Genomic DNA, 22,707 nt, shown 5'->3' with positions numbered 1-22,707 from the left:
TTTCCTGCCTGCTTTTGTATTTCAGTAATTAAATTTCTGACATAGATTTCTACTGATTGTGCTGACTAAGGAAAAGTTGGTCTGTTTGAGACATTTTTTGAGAAAAGATGAATGGTGGAGCTATAGAATTTTTCAGTGTTATGAAAATACAATCGTTTTTTCCATGAAAGTTAGCACCTATTGCTTGTGGTGCTTATTACATTTAACTGGAAATTTGAACTTTATTTTTTTTACTTTTTTCCAAGAGCTGATATGTGATACATTACAGTCGGAGTGTTGTCGTATGTATTTTCTCTGCACACACTCATGCTTTGCACCAGTTTGTGGCTGTGGTAGATACACTTCTGGACTAGTGGGAATCTTGTCCCATATGGACTGAGAGTTAAACTGTTAAAATGGGTGGAGGAATGTGTGCAAGAACAGTTCTCCTTAGGGAGATCAGAAGGAAAAGTGGACTTCTGAGGGTGCTGCCAGGGACAAGAAAAAGGTGATTTGTGTCCCCTTTTTCTGCAAGGGAATTGGGTCTATGTAGGATTTGGGTTAAATGAGTTGTGATAAATAGGTTTGAGTATAGAAAAATATGAAAATGTGGTTTGTGAAACTCTATTTTCTCAGATAGTTTTTGGATTTCCTTTATCTGTGGTAGCATGAAGGAAATAGGTGGTTTAATTTTTTTCTATTTAAAGAGCCGTCTGATTTTTTGCTGGGTGGCAGGCAGGTTCGTGATGACTGTCTGCTCTTTCCACCATATTGTGTAAATTCTACCTCTGCTTAACAAAGCAGGTTACTATGTGCTTTGCTATTATAAGTTTGTAGTGATTTTAACTTCTAAGTCTACTTTTAAATGTTGAAACATTTTGAATAGTGAAGTTATATTCATTTGATAATGTGACATTTGTTTTATGATGCTGCACTGATATTTAAGTTTCATTTCCCTTTAATTATAGAATAATTTTAGATTTTCAAGTATCTCCAAGATTACTTTGAAAATTTTTCTCCTCTGCTTAAACTGATTAAAGGTAAAAATTAAGTTAGTGTTTTGAATTATAAGGATTCAGTACAGTGAATTTAATTTATTGTATACAGAGCTATTTTGTCAAATAAAAGTCAAGGAGTTTGCTCTTAGGAATATGGGTCTTTTTTGTATGGTCACCAGTTTGGTAATGATTGATAGTGAGTTAAAGCAATGAGATAATTCTGAATAGCCTTGTTAGTCTTCTTGACAATAACTCTATAGATCACCAAAAGAGAGGTGCATATCATTTGGTTACTGAACAATTTTTTTAGCAACCTAAATTAGAACTTAGCATGTTGAAATGCAGAAAGAGACAGTGATAGAAATGGCTTTGCTTCTATCTTCTACATCTTACATATGTATCTTGCAATATTTAATAAGCTTCTGTCTTTTTTTTTTAACATAAAAGTTTTTGCACTTTTCAGGGCTAGCTGAAGTACAGTGCTGCAGACAAAAATGCAGCATATCAGAGATGAAGTGGTGAGTTTGGAAAGAATGCAGACTTATTTCTGAGTGGCTGTAGAACATGACTTTGAACTGTTTGGGGAAAAATTTTCACTTCCCCACTGGCTTCAGCAGCGTAAAAAGGTAAAATAATCTTCAGGGCCAGTGTTGCTTTTCTGATCTTGTGGGATGTATTTCTAGTGCTAAACATTACATATTGATAGTGCATAGTATATATGTAAAGTCAGTATGTGCAAGTTATGCCTTGGAACAAACAGATAACAGATAAATTCCTCTTTCTGAATCCCATTAGTAAGTTTGAATTATCGTATTTTCTTTGCACCAATTTGATCTAAATTGATATTTGAATAAATATGTGCTGAAAAAGTACAAAGAAGACTGGTTTTATTCACTCAGTACTTACTCCAGAACAATTGGAATACTATAATAATTCAATGGCATGAAGATACCTGATTTTTAAAAAAATATCTCCCTCTATTGCAAGGAAAGAGTTGAGGGTAAAATGAAATTGTGCTATTGGTCTACAGTCTTTGTGAAGTCTTAGCTTCACATAATTTTCTTAAAAAAGCTCTATTGGCAGAGAAAGTAGAATTCAGCAAATTCTATTTATCCACTAAACAACTTCTTTTTTCTTAAAAGCCACAGTGGACACATCCTCATACAGCTGATATGTATACCAAACAGTCTCTGCTTAACAGCTGTTTGCCTTTTTTCTTAAAATGTATGAGAAACAGGCCTCTGATTTTCAGCAGTTTTTGGTGTTACTCTGTTGTCCAGTAGTGCCAGATTAGATGGGTTATTTTTCTTTTAATGCTTAGCGTTTTCCGTGGCCAGTTGTTCTGAGCCAGTACAACAGTGCACATGTATGCATGCAAGTCTTTAAATTCCCAGAAAATAAAATGTACTCCAGTCACAGAGGTATTTCTTCTCTTTGTGAGAAAAAACAGCTACATCCTGTCCGTATAACCGATCTTTGTGGTGGATTATCAGTTAATTAAATTTAAACCTGCTGGAGTTATAGCTATAGAGCGATGGCTGTCAGCAGGAGGGATGCCACCGAAGAACTTTTATCTCCAGAACTTGGAACTGATCCCTGAGAAATATACGGAGAGATATTGTCCCTTGGAGAGTCAGGCCACGGAGAGAGTAACAGGTTCTTATTTCTACCTGTGTCTAACAGGTGGTGAGGACAGCGTGGTAGACCTAGAGGTGTGAATCCAGGATATAACTTCAGAACAGAATTTGTATTTTTATGTGTTTTCTAATCTAAAACCAACAAGCTATATTACAATTTAAATTGCAGTCAAGTGTGTAAAGTTTGCCACAGACACACTCATATTTGAAGCCAGTCTCAAGGAGTGTTGTCCCACTTTAAAAGTGAAAATGTAAAGCAGTTACACTGTCTGTGGAGGTTAACTAGATTTACCACAGAGTGACTGGATTTGGCTGTAAAACTGCTAGCTACTGGGAAGGTCCCATTGGAGTCCCTGAAAAATTATACTGTATACACAACATTTTGGTCATCAGGTTCATAAATCTAAATTGATGTGAATGCCAAATACCATTTGAGGTTTTAAAAAAATTGATCAATGTTGACAAGACAGAGTAAGTAGAAACAAATTCTAACCATTTGGCAAGATGTAGACTTAAGTAAGTCTTCAGGGAAATATCCAGGAGCTACTGGTTATGCAACTGGTATTAACTGAATTTAACTGTAAACATAATTATTTTTGGTCGTGATAGAAATTTTGGAATATGTTCACATCCTATGAGTGGTCAATATCCACATGCAAATATGAGTGCATGGTCTCACAAAAAGAGAGAGGTTTTAGTGTACTGGGAGAACTTCTCTCAGGTGAATACATGAGAAGCAATTAAATTTTTTTCTGCTTATCTTAAAATTTAAAATCCCTGGTGATTTAAAAAAAAACCCAACAAAACAACTAAACAAAACCACCTCAAAATTAATATATTTAGACATATGATAGTCTAGTTGCTGTGGTGCTGCAAGACAGGAAACCTCATTGTATTCTTCTGGATTTGGAAAAATACTTATTAATATAATCTGTGTCAGAATTTGGCCAAATAATTTGGCATTATCAGTTTAACAGCTTCAAAACTGAAATTCTCTCTTCAAGGTTGACTGGATAAATTCACAGGCAGAAGTTATCAGGCCACAGAAGAAATGTAGTATGCAATAGATGTTTCTAGAATATAAAGGTGTTGCCTTCTTTTTGGCATCTTTGAAAAGAACTTGTAAATATAGTCTGTAGCAGTCCTGGATTACACTAAAAGTATTTGTCTGGTCCTTAGGATGGACCAAAACAGATTTGGAGATGTGAAAAAATGTTAAATTTATAGAAGATGCAACAGAAGTTCATTAATATGTGATATTTTGTATTATAATTAATTAATGCAGTTCTTAGTTATGCTAGCTATTTCCAATTAGACTATCCCTTGCTGTGTGCTTCAGTAATAATAGCTGGATATCTTTGTATGATGAATGAAGTAATTCACATGCACACTAGCTACTTCAAGCTAAACTATCCCTTTACTATATGATTGTACATTAATAGCTGGATGTCCTGTATAATGGATAAAGTAATTCTCAGGCACACTGAAGCCCTTCTATAACTGGATGTGATGTAATTTAATCTTATTTCTCCATCAGCACGATAAATGGGACTGCATGTGAAAGAGAATCTGTGTTTGTTTGTAAGACTTTACTTGGAAATAGTCTTCCAAAAAGGAAAATGAATGCATGGCAAAGAGTCCATGTTCCCCAAAGATTCTGTTTATAGTTTTGTTGAACTTAGCATTTATTGTAAGGGTGGCAGATTGTTCTAGTTTTAACAATCATAGTGCTGTTCTGTTTTAATATTGCATGATCTGTGGGCTGCCATAAAGTTATTACAAATTGAAGGGCTGATATAACATGAAATGAAGCACCTCTTCTGAATGTTCCTTTTGTTCAGTATTTAACAAATTAGTATGTTGACATTTGTCACTGATGGATTTCATTATTTGGTGAAAGGGTTTAGAGGGTTTGACAGCATGAATGGTTTGTCCTGCAGACTCTGGAGAATTGATAAAGGCATCTTTGTTCTTTGTGCAAAAGCACAACAGATATCTTATTGACTGATGCATACAGAAAAGAAGGCTTGTATAGCTGCTGTGCAGAATAAACTAAGAAAATGAAGACATTACATATTCTTCTGTTTTTCTCTCTTTTTTTTTTTTTTTTTTGCTAACAGCATGTATCTCCTTAGTCAAAGTAGCCAGAAGCATTGGATACCCATTCAGTAAAATGAAAATATGTAATTTTTATCAGTTTATATACTGATTATAGGTGACAAAAATAAGAAAAACAGGTTATGGATGGTAGTATAACTGATTAGATAAATTTCTACATTTCTAAGATCAATGTTTATTTGTATAAATAAATAATAAAGGCTTTTTAGCAATAATGCTGAAAATCAGAAAAGGCAATGCTGGATTTGTACCATTCTACACCAATTTTTAAAGTAAAATGAAAGAATTCAGCAAATCGATTAATAACTACCAATTCTTAAAAGCAAGAATTATGGGTGATACTGCATATGGGCAAAAATTAGATTACATGATTTGGATTACTATCTTAATCCTTTTTGTTTGCTCCCCCATTTATAATTGGAACAAGGTGCATGAGTGTAATGGCCACCAGCTGAAAATTGAAAAGAATTGTATCTGTGCCTCTTCTATGATTTGAGAAGTTCTGATACTAAAAAAAAAAATAAAAATTGAGCTTTACCTCTTTATGTATTTTTTTCTTAGAAGCATCAAGAACTTATAGCCCTTTCTCCTCCAGTAATTTTTTTGGGTTTCCTGCATGATTCAGGTACATAGTACATATCTAGAGTTTTCTCATTCTGCAGGTGTAGTATTTGTCCCAGGAATTCTTAAAAAAACAAGAGCATTTCTTAGGTTTGGTTTTGTTTGTGATGCTGCATTTACTGTAGCTCATAGAGATTTAATAAGAACCACTTCTGCCTTCCAGCAGATTTAATTTCCTTTAAAACAGTGATACCACAAGACATTGAACTGAGAAAAGAATCCTGGGAAAGTCAAAAAACAAGCAATCTGTTTTACCTTTTTCATTGATTTGGTTTTTTTTTGTTGTGGATAAAATCTTTCTTGCATAAATTAAGTGAAGAAAAAAATTACCTATTCTTTATTTTGTCTTGTCCATGTCACCTTTTGAGAGCACTAACATATAAGCCATTAACTTGAGTATTCTCACTGAATATGGTGAAGCATATATATATTGCTTTCTGTCTAATTGTTTATCATACCCGGTTATTTGCACTTTGTCTCCCTGCTGTGTTAATATGTGCCAGAAACTTCATGGTTTAGTAAAAGGAAGTCCAAATCTTCCAGTAATAACAATGATGGAAAGCTACAAATAATGAAATCCATCTACGATCAAGTAATATCATCCATCAGTGACAAAATGTCATCACTTAGACTGGAGCTGAGGAATGTTGCTAGTGACTGTTCATCATATTAATCATTTCTAGCAAGAATACAAAGAGTAGTTTGAAAAGTCAATAAAACAAATGCTATATTCATTTCTAATACAAAACAAGAGAATCTTCTTTTTTAAAGCTTCCCTTTGGCATATGAAAGGAAAACAAAAAAAATACACATAACTATTTTATGTTTATAAAATGAGAGGTGTGAGCACCTGTATCTTTCCATTGCTCCCTTCTTGAAGAAATAATATGATCAATTAAAATATTTCATTACAATGATCAACATCTATCCATTGCTATTTTCTGTTCACTTTTATTAATTCCGGTGAGCACGTAAGATTAATTTTGCGGTTCTTATATAGCTCAGTGTTAAATGAAAAAAAGTTAATGCAAATGCATGGTTTAAATAGAGACTTTCCACACTATTATTTGTTTTTAAGTATTTTCACATGATTAATAGTATAACTGTTAGTTTTTTTTAATATTTTCATTTGATCAATTTCTAATATTTGGAAGGACTCAGAAATGTGGTAGAAGTTTCATATAAAATCTGGAATGCGGAAAAGTCATAATGTAAACCAAATATTGCATTTATATGTGTATATAAAATTCTTGCTGAAATTAGTGGAGCTATGATATTTCCTTTGTCTCCTTAGACATGAACCTCAGCCTCTGATCTCTGATATCAGGAAGAGTAAAGATGTTTTATCATCACTATTATCTATCAGCTGTCTTACATGAAACAAAAAATGTAACATAAAAAAATCCGTATCTTAAGATACTTTGCAGAACAATCTGAATTAGAAATAAGTTTATTTTCTTCATAATTTTTTTTTCTCTGTAATTAAAGAACTGTAGATTGACTTCCAATCTCTCTGGTTTTTAAGAAAAACACAAGTTACCAAATTAAGTAGTACAACTTGTAAGATTTGTTTGGAAATGTCTGCCATGACACAGTGCAACCGAGGCAGAAACCGGCCCTCCGCCGGGCCGCTAAATAATAGCGGGGCGCCCCCCGGTAGTGCCGAGAATCTGTCCTACAGATTGCATCCGAGTCACGGGCACCAAATTTTTATACTATGGATATTTAGTAAGGGATCTGGAAAATGCTGTCACAAATTATTTTCAGTGTTAGCAGTGTCAATATTTTTTTGAAGAGCAGTTGCAAGTGAAGTGTGAAGGTTAGAAAATGAGCTGGATAAAATACAGAGTTGGCTTTATTGCTTTTTCTTAGTAGTGAAACAGGTGCTTATATTTATTGAAGTCACTTTATTTGCACTTAGCCATAAATCAGTTAACTAAATCAATTAAATATGGAGAAGTCATTGTGTAACATACAACGTGAAAAGCTGTAGTCTCTCAAGGTGTTTCTCTTGGAAAGCTGCAAGATTTTTGAGTTTTGTAGCCATTTGTTACTAAGAGGTGTTGTGTAATTGATTTTTATGAAAAATGTGTTACTTTGTGGGTTTTTTGGACAAGAGGTTTCAAACAAATCTGTGGAAAAATCTTGATTGGAACTTGAGGTTTTGAAATTGTAGTTCTTTCCCCCCACTCCATAATTTTCTGTGTTTGCTTCTCTTTGCAGTAGCAGTCAATTTGCTGCTTGTCACAATTGTTTGGATTAAGGAAGTTTCTAAATGAAACTTGTTGGGCTTATATATGACATTAATAAAGAAAATATGGAGAGTTCAAAAATATGTTCATGCTTTGTGATTTCCTCATTGTGATACAGAATGTGGAGGATGAAAATAAGTGAGCTGAAAGCGTTGTTAGGCATTCTGAGGGTGTCATAGATCAACTGTTGAATAACTCTCCAGCTCCACAGTTCTTGCTTGACTTGACTTCTGGTTGTTCTTGTCATGTCTGGTTACTACGGAGCTTATTATAAAATTGGGTTAACTTACTGCCAGTACTTGAGTCTCTGATATCAGACTGAAGTTTGTATGTAAAATATACCATTCTTTGTTTCCTTTTTGCTTTACTTCCCAAGTTGGGGTATTTTAAACACATAGGATATATTACCATGATATGAGTCCAGCAGGATATCAGCCACAGATAAGTTGTTTGGTGATTTTTTGTAAAAACACCGTTTTTGACCTGTATTTTTGGCACTGTCAGAGTGTTTGCTTTGTGTGTATTAGAGAGAGGATGAGACATAATTGTTCGAAGAAATTAGTTATATTATTACCAGACTGTTCATTTGCAAACAAGTAGGGTGGGTGAGTTGATCTGCTGGAGGGCAGGAAGGCTCTGCAGAGGGACAGACTGGATCATGGGCTGAAGTCAGTGGTATGAGATTTAATAAGGCTAAGTGCTGGTTCCTGCCCTTGGGTCACAACAACCACATCTTTCACTATAGCCTTGGGGTGGAGCAGCTGGGAAGTGCTCATTGGAAAAGGACCTGGGGTTGCTGGCAGACAGTGGCTGAGCATGAGCCAGCTGTGCCCAGGTGGCCAAGAAGGCCAAGGGCATCCTGGCCTGTATCAGCAACAGTGTGGCCAGCAGGAGCAGGGCAGTGACTGTTCCCCTGTGCTGGGCACTGGTGAGGCCACACCTCAAGTGTCCGGTTCTGGGCCCATCACTGTAATAAAGACACTGAGGTCTTTCTCTAGAGTGTGTCCAGAGAAGGGCAGCAGAGATGGGCAGGGATCTGGAGCACAGGTCCTGTGAGGAGAAGCTGAGGGAGCTGCAGTTGCTTAGCCTGGAGCAGGCTCAGGGGAGACCTTATGTTCTCTACGGCTGCAGAGAGGGAGAAAGGTGCAGCCAGGTGAGGGTCAGTCTCTTCTCCCAGGTAACAAATGACAGGACAAGAGGAAATGGCCTCAGCTTGCCCCAGGGGAAGTTTATATTAGAAAAGCTTTATTCACAGAAAGGGTTGGCAAGCATTGGAACAGGCTACCCAGGGAAGTGCTGGAGTCACCTTCTCTGGAGGTATTTAAAAGATGTGCAGATGTGGCACTTAGGGACATGATTTAACGGTGGACTTGGCAGTGCTGGGTTAATGGTTTGACCTGATGATCCTAGGGGTCATCCTGAAATTAAATGATTCTATGATTCTATTTTGTGGTGTGCTCCTGATCTTGATAGTCAGGTCTAGGAAAATTCTTGTAACTCTTCTGTTGTGAGTGATAGTTTCAGTCTGTGGTGTTGGCATTGTATAGGTTACTTGGATTGTGGACAGAAAAGCTAGGACTTCAAAACAGATCCTGTTCTAGAAAAGAAATGAAACATAATAAGGCCCTTTTTTGTGCAAAAATTAAAACCTCCAAAATGTTTCTTGTCTGCTAGGTGTTAATTTTGTTGGGCAACTCAGTAAGTAAATATCTTGTTTTAGGAGATAAAGCTCTGCATTTTATATTTCATGTACCCTGATATTGAACATAAAGAAAATTTAATTATGTGGAATGAATTGGATTGATAGTCTCCTATAAGCTGATCCTACATTATTTGGGAGTGCGTAAAATTCTTTAATGTTTGAAGCACATCAAGCTTGTATCCTTTTGTTTCAGGTCACTATGATTAGTCCTTTTGTGGTAGCAAAGTAAGATCTCCTAGTGTATAAAAATTACATTTGTCAACTCTTGTCAACATTTTAAATTTGGCTTAGTTTATTTTTATGCATGATAAAGTTACAAAGCTGTGTTGGTCTCTGAAGAGACTTTATAAAACCTTCTCTCTGAATAATGTGCAGACAAATCAAGTAAACCATGACCTGCAAGTCCAAAGACCTAGAATGGTGTCACAGTTGTATGTGATATATATGTACTGTCTTTTTATGTTTTCTTCAAGGTAGTTGGTTTGGTGTTAATATAGGATTGAAGATATTGAGAAGGGTCAAGAATTGTTTCAAACCCTGCTGTTTCTGTGGTGGTTTTGAGCTTAGGCTCATGTTATCCTTTTCCTTTCACTATATAAATTCTTCAGTTTTATGGCAAGTTGTGGTTTTTCTGTTGAACAGCAGTAGAGTTTCTCCTGTGAGGGCTTCACCCTTGTTTATACATATCCTCGCTGTCTGGTTTAGGGCTGCAAAATACACAAGACAGAGGAGATTACCAGTTCACAGAGCAGCTGCTGCATGGGTGTCCAGATCCTTATTTAGGCACTAGATTGAAATTTGCAGTTTCCATCTTGAATTGCAGTATTGAGTTGACTGTTCCTATCCTCCTTCCAAAACATGGGGGTTAGTTTTCTTTCCATGTTGCCTACCCTAATGTGTTGCTGCATGACTTACAGAATAAAAAGTTACTCATCTGCTCTAGAGTGACTTTCAGCTGTAACTTCTGCCACTTTTTGGTTTCTCCCTATGATGGTAGGAAGGCAAAACTTTAAAAATTAGTTTCCATTATTTCTAGAGTAGTGCTCAGAGTATTCTACCAGATCCTTGTCTCCACAACTGCATCTGAATATATATTTGAGTTTCTGGTATACTGTAAACCTAGGAGGTTTACAGTAAAGAAAAAAATTGTAGTTCTCTCAGTACTGCACTGTAATACACACTAGACCAATGGAGATTATAGAGGTGAGAATGTATATGTTGAGTGTTCTTGTGTCTGTATTCCAGTGGCACAAGTACCCACAAAGATAAATTAAGCTAACATTCAAAGTCTGATGTAGATACTGCAGACATCATGTTGATACTGTTCTTTGTATTACTGGAAGAATGTACTTTTGTCATGGTTTGCCACTGGCCAAATGCCAGGCGCCCACAAAGGTTGCTCACTCACCCTCCCCTCCCATAGTTGGGCAGAGGAGAGAAAGAAATGAAGGAAGGGTTCATGAGTTAAGGACTGGAAGAAAATATTACAAGGGCAAATCAGGCTCAGCTTAAGGGTACGAAGTGAATTTATTACTAATAGAGTCAGAGGATAATGAGAAGTAAAATAAGACCTTATAACACCTTTCCCCCCCAGCCGCTCCCTCTTTATGACCAACAACGTAGGGAGACAGAATGTAGGGACTTTGGTCAGTTCATCACTGAGATTTTCTTCTGCTGCTCTGGGAGAGGAGAGTCCTCCCCCTGTGAGACCATGGGGTCCCTCCCACAGGAGACAGTTCTCCGTGAACTTCTCCAGCGTGGGTCCACTCTCACGAGCAGCAGTCCTGCCAAAACTGCTGCAGTGTGACTCCCTCCCACAGGCACTCAGTCCTCCCAAAACTGCTGCAGTGTGGGTCTCTCTTTCCACGGGGTGCAGCCCTCCAAGGACAGGCTGCTCCAGCCTGGAAGCAGGGCCTCTCTCTCCTCCAGGTCTCCCACTGGATCACAGGCCCCTCCAGGCACTCACCCGCTCCACCATGGGCATCTCCCACATGGGCTGCAGGTGGATCTCTGCATGCCCCACGGATCCCATGGGCTGCAGGGCACAGCTGCTGCACCGTGGTCTCACCATGGCCTGCAGAGGAATCTCAGCTCCAGCGCCTGGAGCATCTTCTCCCCTTCTTCCCCTGAAGAACTGTCATTTAATTCTCTTAACTTTCCCAAATTCCAGTAATCTTTAAATGTATACCTTAATTTTAATGTGTTCCTGTGAAAATATTTGAGACTTCTGCTGTCCCCTTCTACGTGTTTAAGAAGGAAATTTTTAGAACTACAATAACTATCTCACCTGTTTATTATCTGATTACATTTTTTCTAAATAAAAGACTCAAAATATGATTTTTAATATATATACAGATACCTGAGTGGTATCTGTAATAGTGATTTTTGGTGCTACTTTTGACTTCAGAAGCATTATTTCTCAGGCGACTAAAGTCTTGGCTCTGTTATTTCCACAAGTATGTAGGAAAATGTATGTGCAGATCTCTGTGTATTGAGAAGGAAATATTTCTACTTCAAAATGAATGGAACAAGTCTTTTAGAAAAGAACTTCATGTTCCCATTCTAAATGTGTATTTAGGTTCTTGCACATACATTTGGCTAGGGTTTGTGCTGTGTGTCAATTCTGATTATGTGTGAGCAGCCAAAGATATCACACTGTTGCAATGTGCAAAGCAGCACTTGCCTTTAAGTCATGAGTCCAGAGGAAGTTTTGAAAAACTGCTGTTAAGAGATTTGGTTTCTCAAATGGGCAGATTACTGTTTAGAGCTTTAGGACTCATTGGAAACCTTTTATTTGTTAAAGAGATTATCTATTAAGGATGTCTACATTGGTGGATTTGGATGATTGGAACATCAGGATTCTCTGGCCTTTTACAACAATTTCTTTCCCTTTGGAACTCAGTTTTTTCCTTTATATGTATCTGTGCCATTAGTTAAAGTGTTGAGATTTCCCTTCACTGCAATTTAACTGGGGAGGGGAACGTGTTCCTTCTTCCGGTCAAGTGATGCGAATATCTAAGTTATGAGCATGGGATTCAGGTCAGAATAGTGTTCTTTTACTTTAGAAGGGTAACCAAATGTACACTTGTACACATACACATAAACAAGTCATTAACTTCTTTTATTTTTGGAGTCATTGGGAACTTGTCCAGCTTCCTGAGAAGGACTTGTAAGGTTGTTGGTTTTTTTTGTTAGCTGGGAGAGGTTTCCCATCTTTCTTACCACATCCAGTTTGCCTGTTCTGGCTTGCTTTAGAAACTTGGACCCTACTTGCTAGAGGCATTTATAAGCTGCACAGTCCTTGTCAGGTCTTGATGTAATTTCTGAGGTGAATCATCTTTGTCCATTTCTAATGTATGAATGGATTTCTTTCCTTTTAAAGTAGAATCAAAGAAATGGATATCAAGCCTTATAATTTGTTCCTGCTAAATCAAACAGATGGTAGGAGGGCCAAATTTATCTTCTTATTTAAAAAACAAAACCAAAAAGACAACAAAAAAAAACCCCAAAAAACCCAAAAACCCCAAGCTTTTGCGATATAATTACCAGTCAAATTATTTTGTTTTTTACTGAGACACTCACTTGAATTATTGAGTGTTTTAGGAGCAGTGCTGGTAAGTTACAATGTGCAATTAATAATATTCATAACGTTTTCCCAACACAGAGAGGACATCAGCCTGTTCAAGTAAGTGCTGAGAAGGGTCACCAAGTTGATTGAAGGGATGGAGCACCTTTCCTGTGAGGAGAAGCTGGGAGAGGTTTGTTCTGCCTGGAAAAGAAAAGGTTTTGGGTTGACTTAACTGCAGCCTTCCAGTACTTGAAGGAAGCCTGTGAGAAAAATGGAGAAAAGCTTCTTGGGAGAGCAGGCAGTGACAGGACAAGGAGGAATGATTTCCAGCTCAAAGACAGAAGATTTAGATTAGATGTTAGGAAGAAATCTTTTCTGTGAGGGTGGTGAGGCTCTGGAATAGGTTTCCCAGAGAAGCTGTGGACTCTCCATCCAGACTGCAAGACCAGTCTGGATGGGGCTCTGAGCAACCTGGAGTAGTGGAAAGTGTTCCTGCCCATGGCAGCAGGGTTGGATCTGCACAATCTTTAAGGTCCTTTCCGACACAAGCCGTTCTACAATTCTATGAACATTGCATGTCCTATGATGTTAAAAAGGTAGGTTTGGTTAGTATAAGTGAAGCAGAGTTTCTGGAATTCAAATATTTATTGAAAATAGAAAATCTGTGTTTTAAACAAATACATAGATGCAAACTTCTTCCAAACTAACTAGGTGCTGGACATCTTCCAGAGACGTGTTCAGTCTTTGATAAAATTACTTTTTAGAAAAATGTAAACTTTTGAGTGGTTTGAATTGGCGATAGTACTGTTTGTTAAGGGCAAACAAAATAAAAGAAATCATTTAAGGTGTTCTCAGAAAAGGAAATTGCTGGCTCTACTCAGACTCTAAAATTAAATTCTGTTGCAGTACATCATCTCATTTTAGCCTTGTAGGAAGCCGTACTCATATTCTTTGGCCAAAATTTAACTCGTATGCATTTTTCTTACTGAAGTGATTGGTAATCTGTCTGTGAACGAGAATATTGTCTAAATGTGGTATTTATGTTTTTTAAGTGATTGGATAAAGCAGGAAATACAATCTTCATTGTATATTTACCTACAATAGATTTAAAATGCAAACTGTTCTTTGAGCTTTATTATGAGGCATGAAGTTACTTTTGTTTTGCTTAACCAAGTAGCTGAAATGTTGCCACCAGTATGTCTGGAATGTTATTTACTTGGTCTGTTTCTGCGGTTTTTCTTTGTAACACTGTACACATGCCACAGCTAGGGGTCATTTACTTAAATCTGACCAAAGTAATACTCAAAACTGTGGTTATTATTCTCATTGGAGGCTTTATAATGAAAGATTTATCATGTTCTGTAATTTCTGTGCTCACAGTTTCCCCCCATCTCTCTCTCCCTTTGTTCTCTTAATCAGAATTGCTTTTGGCAAAGAGTTGGAGAGATGCTGTTTTTACTTGGTTTTTTTTGTGCTGATTCCTCAATTTAGTACTTTAACTTCTTGCATTGTTTCTTACAGTGCCACCTGATTGAAATGTATTAACTTTCTGGGCTGTGTAACTACTTTTTTTAATAAGGAGATAGTTGTTGAGTACGTTTTTCTGTGTAAGTGTGTATCATATTTTATGGTCCCAGTTTCAGACTGGGTTGGAAGAAAACTGGAACTGGTTGGTGGAAAACTGTGCGTGTTTTAACATTTCCAGCGGAAGGGTAGGATGGGTGGGGAAGGTCTTTGGAATGCTGATGAATAATATTTTACTGTTGGAAGTGTCCTAAGGCCATAGACTCCCCTCTCATGCTTGGAAGGCTAGACTTAAAGACCTCTGGTCTTGAAGGTACAGTTGTGTTTTATTTCCTTTGTAACTGAGAGAAAAGTGAGAAAAGAGTTGAATTACAGATCTTGGATACCTCAGGTTAACACAGGAGCACTCTGCAGATGGTGGTCTTGGTTTGTGTCCTTGCTACTCCCATCCATGACATGGTGCCCCGTTAACCCATGTTAGTCAGAGGGATGAATTGTGCTACCTTTATCTCCTAGATGTACTTAGTTTCAAAAGTTGTATCAGTTTTGAGATGTTAAGGTATGTAATGTCCATAAGCATAGCAGAAATTGCCTAACAGTAGCACATGAGTTAGGAACTGCAATAACTTGCAGTTCAGGGTATTTTCAATAGCAGAGTTTTCCCCTGCAATTTCTTCTTTCAGTGCTTGAATACAAAGCAGAGTAGATAAAGGCTGGGTTGTTCCCCTGCTGTTATGAAAAGCAGATATTTACTGCTTCTCACTTCTGTGGTTGCAGTAAAATATGTCCTCCTACAACTCCTGTCATGAGATGGTATCTTCTTAGCTTGTTTGTAGTTCTGGCAAACACACACGCTTTACTATGTATGACACTTTATACTTTTGGATACTGATTTGTTTTCTTTATTAAATGTTTCTCCTTTATTTATTTCCATCTTTAATCATCTGACTGATAAATACTTGCTGCCAATGTTAATACTGCTTGTATTTTATTATCCTGACTTATATATAAACATTTCTGTTGAAATAAATCAGTCTTGTAATATGAACAGTATAAAACTTTGATTTAAGTTACTTCTTAAAATTAATAGCCATTTGGTGGTTGAATGCCATACAACTGTATGATGGATTTTTAGTTGGATTTTCTGCCAACCAACAATAAAGTACAACTTAATTCCTACAAATTCCTGAGATATAAACTGTTAGTCATGACCTAGCATGCACACACTACTAAGAAGCTAACAGGCTAATAAAGCCTACCTGAAGGGAGCCTACAAGAAAGATGGAGAGGAGAAACTATTTATAGAGCATGTAATGACAGGACAAGGGGGAATGGCTTCAAATTGAAAGAGAGTAAGTTTAGATTAGATATTAGGAGAAAGTTCTTCCCTGTGAAGATGGTGAGGCAGGCACTGGTACAGATTTCCCTGGGAAGCTGTGGATGCCCCATCCCTGGAAGTGTTCAAGGCCAGTTTGGATGGGTCTCTGAGCAACTGGGACTAATGAAAGGTGTCCCTGTCCATGGCAGGAGAGTTGAAACTAGGGGATCTTCAAGGTCTCTTCAATCCAGTCCATTCTTTGGTTCTGTTATTATGTCCATGCAATACATATTGTAAGAGTAATGGATTCTGTCACTCGTTTCTCTTGTGCAGCCCACACATCATCTTTCTGTCACAAAGTGTACTGCCAGGAGGAAGCCATCTCTGTGGAACACGTCTGTGCCATGAAATTGCTCATGCTTGGTTTGGACTGGCCATTGGTGCTCGTGATTGGACGGAAGAGTGGATAAGTGAAGGGTTTGCCACTTTTTTAGAAGATGTATTTTGGGCTAGGGCACAACAGGTAAGGTGATGACATGTTACTTCAAAATTAATGTGGAAATCAAAATTATATGTGAATTAGATATAAATTAAACCTCCTGTGCTATGAAGTAACATTTTAAAATGGTATTGGAATTAGCATGCTTACTTGATTAAAAAAAAAATAAATTGATTCACAATGAATGCAAATCTTTACAGAGGTAGAGGTCAGTGCAAATGAGAATAGAAACATCTGTTCGTCAATGATTACTTTCCCACAGATTTTCTACTCAGTTATTAAAATTCAATTATCAAACAATTGCTGTGCATTATTTCCACTTCTGTTGTGTATCTGAAACTGGAAAAATCAACAATCTTACTGCATATTGTAGTATTCCAGATACCTAATTAAAATTGTTTGGTTTTTTCCAATGGATGACCAAGAAGTGTACTTTAAAGCAGAATGGAAGATGATTTTAGATAGGGCACACTGACACTTAGACTTTTTTTTCTCTTCCACTGCCCACCAAGTTACTGTCCTGTCAGAGACTTAGAAATCACTGCCTGCCTTAAGGTGAAAAGCTCATTAAGTTACATGTCATCTAGTAAAGTGTTTTTCTTATGCAATTCTTACTTTCGTAGCACCTCTGCTACTTCAAGCATTTTGTGTGTCAGTTCTTTCTTCCTGTGCCTTTGTCAAGTTCTACCCCTTTAGTCTGCAGACCTCCACCTGAGCAAGAGCATGGTAGAACTGGGAACTGATATAATGCACTCTTCTGAACCTCCATTTTATTATCTGGCATATTTATAGCACCAAACGAAACAGAGTGCCTTGTTATGTACCATATTTCTGGACAAAGATAGAGAGAAAGGCTGTCCAAACACTTAGCTTTTCCCTTTTGGTTCTAAAACTCATTTGTGCCCTCACTACATTTCTGTGTTCATATTAAGTCTTTGCTTTTGTTAGTCACTTGAAAGCATTTTGATTGCAGTAGACATCTTCCTTGGAGCTGAGTGTAATGGAGAAAACAACAGAACAGTGTGATTCGTTCCCTTGTTCATGTGTAAAGCATACTTTTTGAACACTATTGAGTAGTTTTGATGCAATGCAGCCATAGAATTTAAGGATCATGGGTGTATTCCATAGTGCCTGAGAATAATTCTAGTTGTGACTGAATGTAATGCTGCATAATATTAGCTGCTTTTGCTTTCCCCAATTTCCCATCTATTCTTACAATAGCAAAACATAAACTCTAATTATATTCAAAGTAATTATTTTTCAGCTGGCAACCTGGAATTTATTTCATAAGTTGGCATATCTGTTAATATTATGTAAATGGGGGGAAGTACAACAGGGAACTTCCCTGAGTATGGCCGTAGTAGGAAAGAGGAATGAAGCCAGGACACAATGTAGCTCTTTGCTCTCACTTTGGAAAGAGTAAGGAGGCAACCAAAACCTCTATGCCAGGTATCGCTACTGTATATTCAGTTCATTTCTTGCCATTCACTGAAGGGAAAACAACATGCCCATCTCTCTCCTCAGTCAGAACTATTTAACTATTGATTTGATGTGCACAGTGAGGCTTTTGTTTTCCTTAGTGCTGCTATTATCTCTCATAGCAGCAACTGTTATTTATCTTGGATATTGGTACTGTTTCCTGCCTCTTCTGTGCATTAAAGAGAAGCAAACCAAGTTTCTTGTTTTGCAAATTATTATTGTCTGTTGGGAAAGAATGATGAGTGATCTGTGTTTTTTGTTTACTAAGCAGCTGTCACATGATGAAATAAAAGGGCAACAGGAATTGAAAGCTTTACTTCGCTGGCGCAGACTCAGAGATGAGGTGCAAAACTCTGAAGAAGAGCTGCAAGTTCTAAGGTAACAATATGGTAACATCATCATCACTTTTGTATGTTCACTCTCTCCTCTTTTCCACATTTTCTCCCTTCAAAATACATCCAAATCATCTGATTAAATCTACTGTGTTTCCTTATTTCCTTCTAATAAACAAAGAAAATGCAAATTAAAGTGATTGGGTTATACGTCTTGACTTTAATGCAATTGCATCTCCCTTTCTTACAGAAAGCTTTTAGAATCCATGTGATTTAGTTTGATATGAGGTGTCTCTTAGAAGTTTACAAGAGCTTCTATTCAGGGAAAAAATAAAAGACCATTTCCTGAAAAAGTTCACTGTTGAAAGCCATAACAGAGTAATTTTCTTGGCTGAAGACAAGCACTTACATTAGTATGGGATCTAACTGCCAAGCCGAATGAAGCTTTGAAAAACAAGGAAAAAATATAATATATAAACTATATAAACCTACTTTCTCATTAGAAATTACTAATATTTATATTTAAACTAGAATGCTGGTCTTTAGGTATCACATGCTAAACTCAAGGTTCCTTTGCAGGTAGCTAAAGACAGTCTTCCTTCACCAGTGATTAATAATCTGGGCAGTTCTGATTGGTGTGTTAGGAATTTTCCACAGTCTTTGATCTTGAGTGTCTTGTAATTTGAGATCCACTGAGCCTCTGTGGCTTGTCTCCTCATGGTCTTCAACCATGAATAATGAGTTTTCTAATCTTAATTCAAATTAGCCATGATTTCTCACCAAATCATGGAAGTACAGATTTCAAACAATTATGTAGTCTATTCTCCTTCCCTGAAATGAAGGCAGTACACACAGACCATCCTAAGTGGGTTCTTACTAATATATTCTTAGAATGCTCCAATAAAAAAGTTTTCATAAGAGAGACAAGCTATATTAGTGTCTCAATAAGACAGTGTTAACAGTTAAAAATTGCTTCCTAATGCACAACTGAAATACTGTTTATTCAAACAATGTAGATTTCATTTCTTTCTTTCACCAAGTGGAAGTGACGAAAAAATTGATACCCATATTCTAAATTATCAGCTTTTAAATGTTTTTGGAAGACTGTTGCTATTTCATTCCTTTAAAATCTTCCCTTCTTCTTGTGCTTGCCCAGTAGAACCTAAAAAGGCTCTACTATATTTGGACACTCTAGAGAGTGTTCACCAACATAGAAATTCCTCTCCAAGGCTTCATGTAATCCAAAAGCATATCACCATCTGCAAAACTGTAGTCTTCCATTGATGTCTTTTACTTTATTTTTATTGATGCATTGTGTATCTATGTAAGCAGAGTCAATGAAGTTACACAGTTGTGTAAATGTTCAGGTGTGCAATTTGATCATAGTTGTAAATGAAAAAGCAAGTTTAATCACTAGTTATTATACAGCTGCTCCCAACACAGCTACCAATTTGCATGCTGAGATTTTTGTTTGTTTTAATTATTTTTTTTAATATGGGTTCTTGGGATATGATGCTTATCTGGGTAAGTCTTTTCCATTTTCAATACTGTGTAATCAAATTTGTTGCCCTTTGTGTGACTTATATACCTGTTACTTTCAGTCAAATGTTACGTGGTGTAAATTTTCAAAATAATTATTTTAAGGGCCATAGTACTTTGTAGTTGGAAACTCAAGAAGGATTGATTTACTTTGAAAATGAAACTTATGCTTTCTATTGGGTTGCACATTTATTAGACATAATAATAAGCATTGTTATTACCTTTTGGATAGTGATATTCCTAATGCTAATACGAAAGAGTGAAAAATTAATTTCTCATTTGAAAAATGTGTCTCCAATAGATACTTCAGGTCAGGAACATGATGCCACTTTGTGATTCTGGCCATTTCTTCTTCTCTGATATCCCTTGTTCTTTGTGATTGCATTTAAGGACTTCCTACTGATTTCAGTCAGATATAAATATTTTCTACAATTTTTATGCATATGAGTAAGTTCTCTTTTTGCCTATTTATTGTTGGGTTTTTTTTTTCTTTTTTGTCATCCTTCTGAAAATATGTTCTTGTGCTTTCCAGAAATGGCATGTGAGAGAGAAAAATCTCAGTCCTGGCCCTTGGTCTGGGTTGTGAGTCTGTACTGAGGCTTGGGCTGGTTCAAACTTGTGTTTTTATACAGGATATTGAAAGTAAATTATAATTGTTACTTCTTGCCAGTCATTTCAGGAAGAAAAAAATCAACCAACTCACTCTTCCTAAGCATAGGCTCATTCTTCCATTACTTTTTTTGTTCCCTGTTCATCATATGATTATCTGTGCTTTCTCCTGACAGCTGTAAATATCTGCCCCAAGCCTATCAGCTGATCCTATCAATTTTTGATCCATCAAATGAATACCTGTAAGATTGGGTGAAAGCACTCAGCAAACTGATGATCAGCCTGATGTTTCTGCTTATTATGGGTACTTGGTATTATGTTATAGTAAGTAGCATGTCATAAGCTACCTGTTAAAAAAGAGGTCAGGTAAGAAAGAAATTGGATAAGTGTCTTTTCAACAGGCAGCAGCTCCAAAAGGCAGCACCAGCACATCTTAATATTGAAGATGGAGTTTGTGGCACTTCCATGCTCATACAGGATGAGACTTCCAAGAGAACTGTGCCTGTTTTCTCACAGAATTTGAAACAAACCTACAGGAATGAAAACACCTGTGAAAAATGTCTTGGCACTTGTTTTGCTGGTGATCTTCAACACCAGCACTTTCTATTCAGCACTCTTATGTTAGGAAAGCAAAGAAGACCTGTTCTGCAGAATAAAGCTGGTGTTGACATTTGTGTCATCTCCTGGCCCTTACGGCTGAATTGCGGCTTGTGGTTTTTCATTAAGGCAAGCCAGTGTTGATATCTAACTAAATTAGTCTCTGAGTTCCACTTGTGTCAGGTCGATTCTGTCCTGAAGAAATGCTTCTGATTGCTCTGTAGGTGTTTGAAGAGTTTTATTCTTTCTGTAAGGAAATGTGCTTTCAGATGGTCTCTTATAGTCTCTGCATAAGTTTTCATGACCACCTGGCAAGTCAGAGCATTTAATTACAAAGGACATCCCAGTGCATTGTACTTTCACTACTGTAATGTACTCATCTGCCCAACAAACAGAAAGCAGCATCTTCTACTTCCTTCAGAAATTTTCCAGGATCTAAAATGTGCCAGATAACATCTTGAATATTTTGAGAAAGCTTGTCTTTAGCATTATGCTTGGCTTTATCCACTAGGTTAGACACAGCTTTTGTAGATCAGTGTAGAAAGATTTCAGTCTCTGTACTTTCAATGTCTGGTAAATACAGTAAGCATTGCTTTAAAACAGTGTTCTGAAGTACTGATAACAGAGAGCAGGGTTACATTCTGAACAGTTACACTCCTTTACAGAAATTTTCAAGAATATATATGCAGCCTTTGCAGAGAAATGTGTTAAATGTTTTCTGTATGGAATTCTTCACTACCATCATCCAGATGCAATACGCCTTTCTAGTCAGTCCTAGGATGTACATGGGCACAAAGTCAGAGGAGGAGGGAGGTATGGTTGCCTAATTTAGAATAATTGTGATTATGAGGGAGATCTCAATTTAGTGTGGATTCTGTAGCCTGTGCTCAAAGTCCATTTTCCACAGTCAATAGACTGGGCTATATATTAAGAGAGAAAAGAAGCAGTTTTTGCTTTTTATGTATGCAGAGAATGATGAAAAGTCACATATGGGATGTGAGCAGGTCTTCCTTCCAGGAGACTGATCCAGAGGGGAAATAGCTGTATTTCTGCTTTCCTACTGTATTTCTGCTTTGTGTGTCTGCAATGTTTATACAGTCTGAAAGAACTGGAATTGCCGTAGTATAAAAAAACATTTACTGCTATCTTTCTTTCAATGTTGAGGGAAGATCATAGTGGAAAGATATTTATGAATGATAACATGGAAGAGGACTGTGTTAGAAACACAGTGTAAAATTCAATCTGTTTTTTTTCTCTCTACTTTATTTCAAAGTTACATTTTATGAAAATTTTGTGTGCAGTCCATTTCATGTGCATAGGCCTGAATAATAATGTCTTAAAAAAACCCCAGTTTAGTACTCTGGACAAAACTGTAGTGTGAAACTGTGACACAGATATAAAAAAGGAAGAATGTTTTCCTCAAGGGAGACACAGATATGGAAAATAACTTTGATCCCAAGTGTTAGCTCCTGAAATCACACCTGCATGAGGGGTGTGGTTTGAAGAATCTTGCATTGCTGTGGCCCATATTTCCCCTATTCTGTAGAAATGAAGGGAAAGATGTTTGGTTTCAAAGACTGGCCATTTCAAAATCCATATTTAGAATTGGAGAGGTTGTTTTAGTCCTAGGGTTAGACTCCTGAGACAGGCATCTGTTCTCAGACTACTGTTGGGTTGTTTTCTGAATAGAAGAAAAAATCTAGATGATCTAGATTTTTCAAGACATACTATGCCTGTGAAGGCACTTCTTAACGAATGAAGAAAAAATGTTTGCATAGCTGCTCTTTAGTTTCAGTCCATGCTCTTTAGAACCTAGAAGTCCTCCACACTTAACTGTTGTAGATTTGTGGCATACCATAAATGTTATGTTAAAATGCTGTATTACATTTTAAATCAGGCAGTAAATACTATCTTTCTTTCTAGACATTGTCTGTA

General features: G+C 36.9%; 1 protein-coding gene across 6 annotated transcripts in view; it reads left to right on the top strand.

Moving 5' to 3' along the window:
• The window catches only part of AOPEP (aminopeptidase O (putative)), a 187,735-nt gene that overhangs the window by 55,075 nt on the left and 109,953 nt on the right, over window positions 1–22,707 (top strand). For 5 of the 6 annotated variants that reach the window (XM_088054368.1, XM_014252314.2, XM_088054367.1 and 2 more), the window contains 2 exons: window positions 16,051–16,240; window positions 17,964–18,073. In XM_088054368.1, coding sequence (XP_087910494.1) covers window positions 16,051–16,240; window positions 17,964–18,073 — 300 coding nt within the window. The remainder of the gene's footprint in view (window positions 1–16,050; window positions 16,241–17,963; window positions 18,074–22,707) is intronic. The other variant, XM_014252315.2, reaches the window with a different exon arrangement.

Source organism: Pseudopodoces humilis, chromosome 4, assembly GCF_049639895.1.
Source record: "Pseudopodoces humilis isolate 2021_Gansu_Grassland_sample_001 chromosome 4, ASM4963989v1, whole genome shotgun sequence".
In the NCBI taxonomy this organism is placed as follows: domain Eukaryota; kingdom Metazoa; phylum Chordata; class Aves; order Passeriformes; family Paridae; genus Pseudopodoces; species Pseudopodoces humilis.
This window is presented reverse-complemented; position numbering and strand designations above follow the sequence as displayed.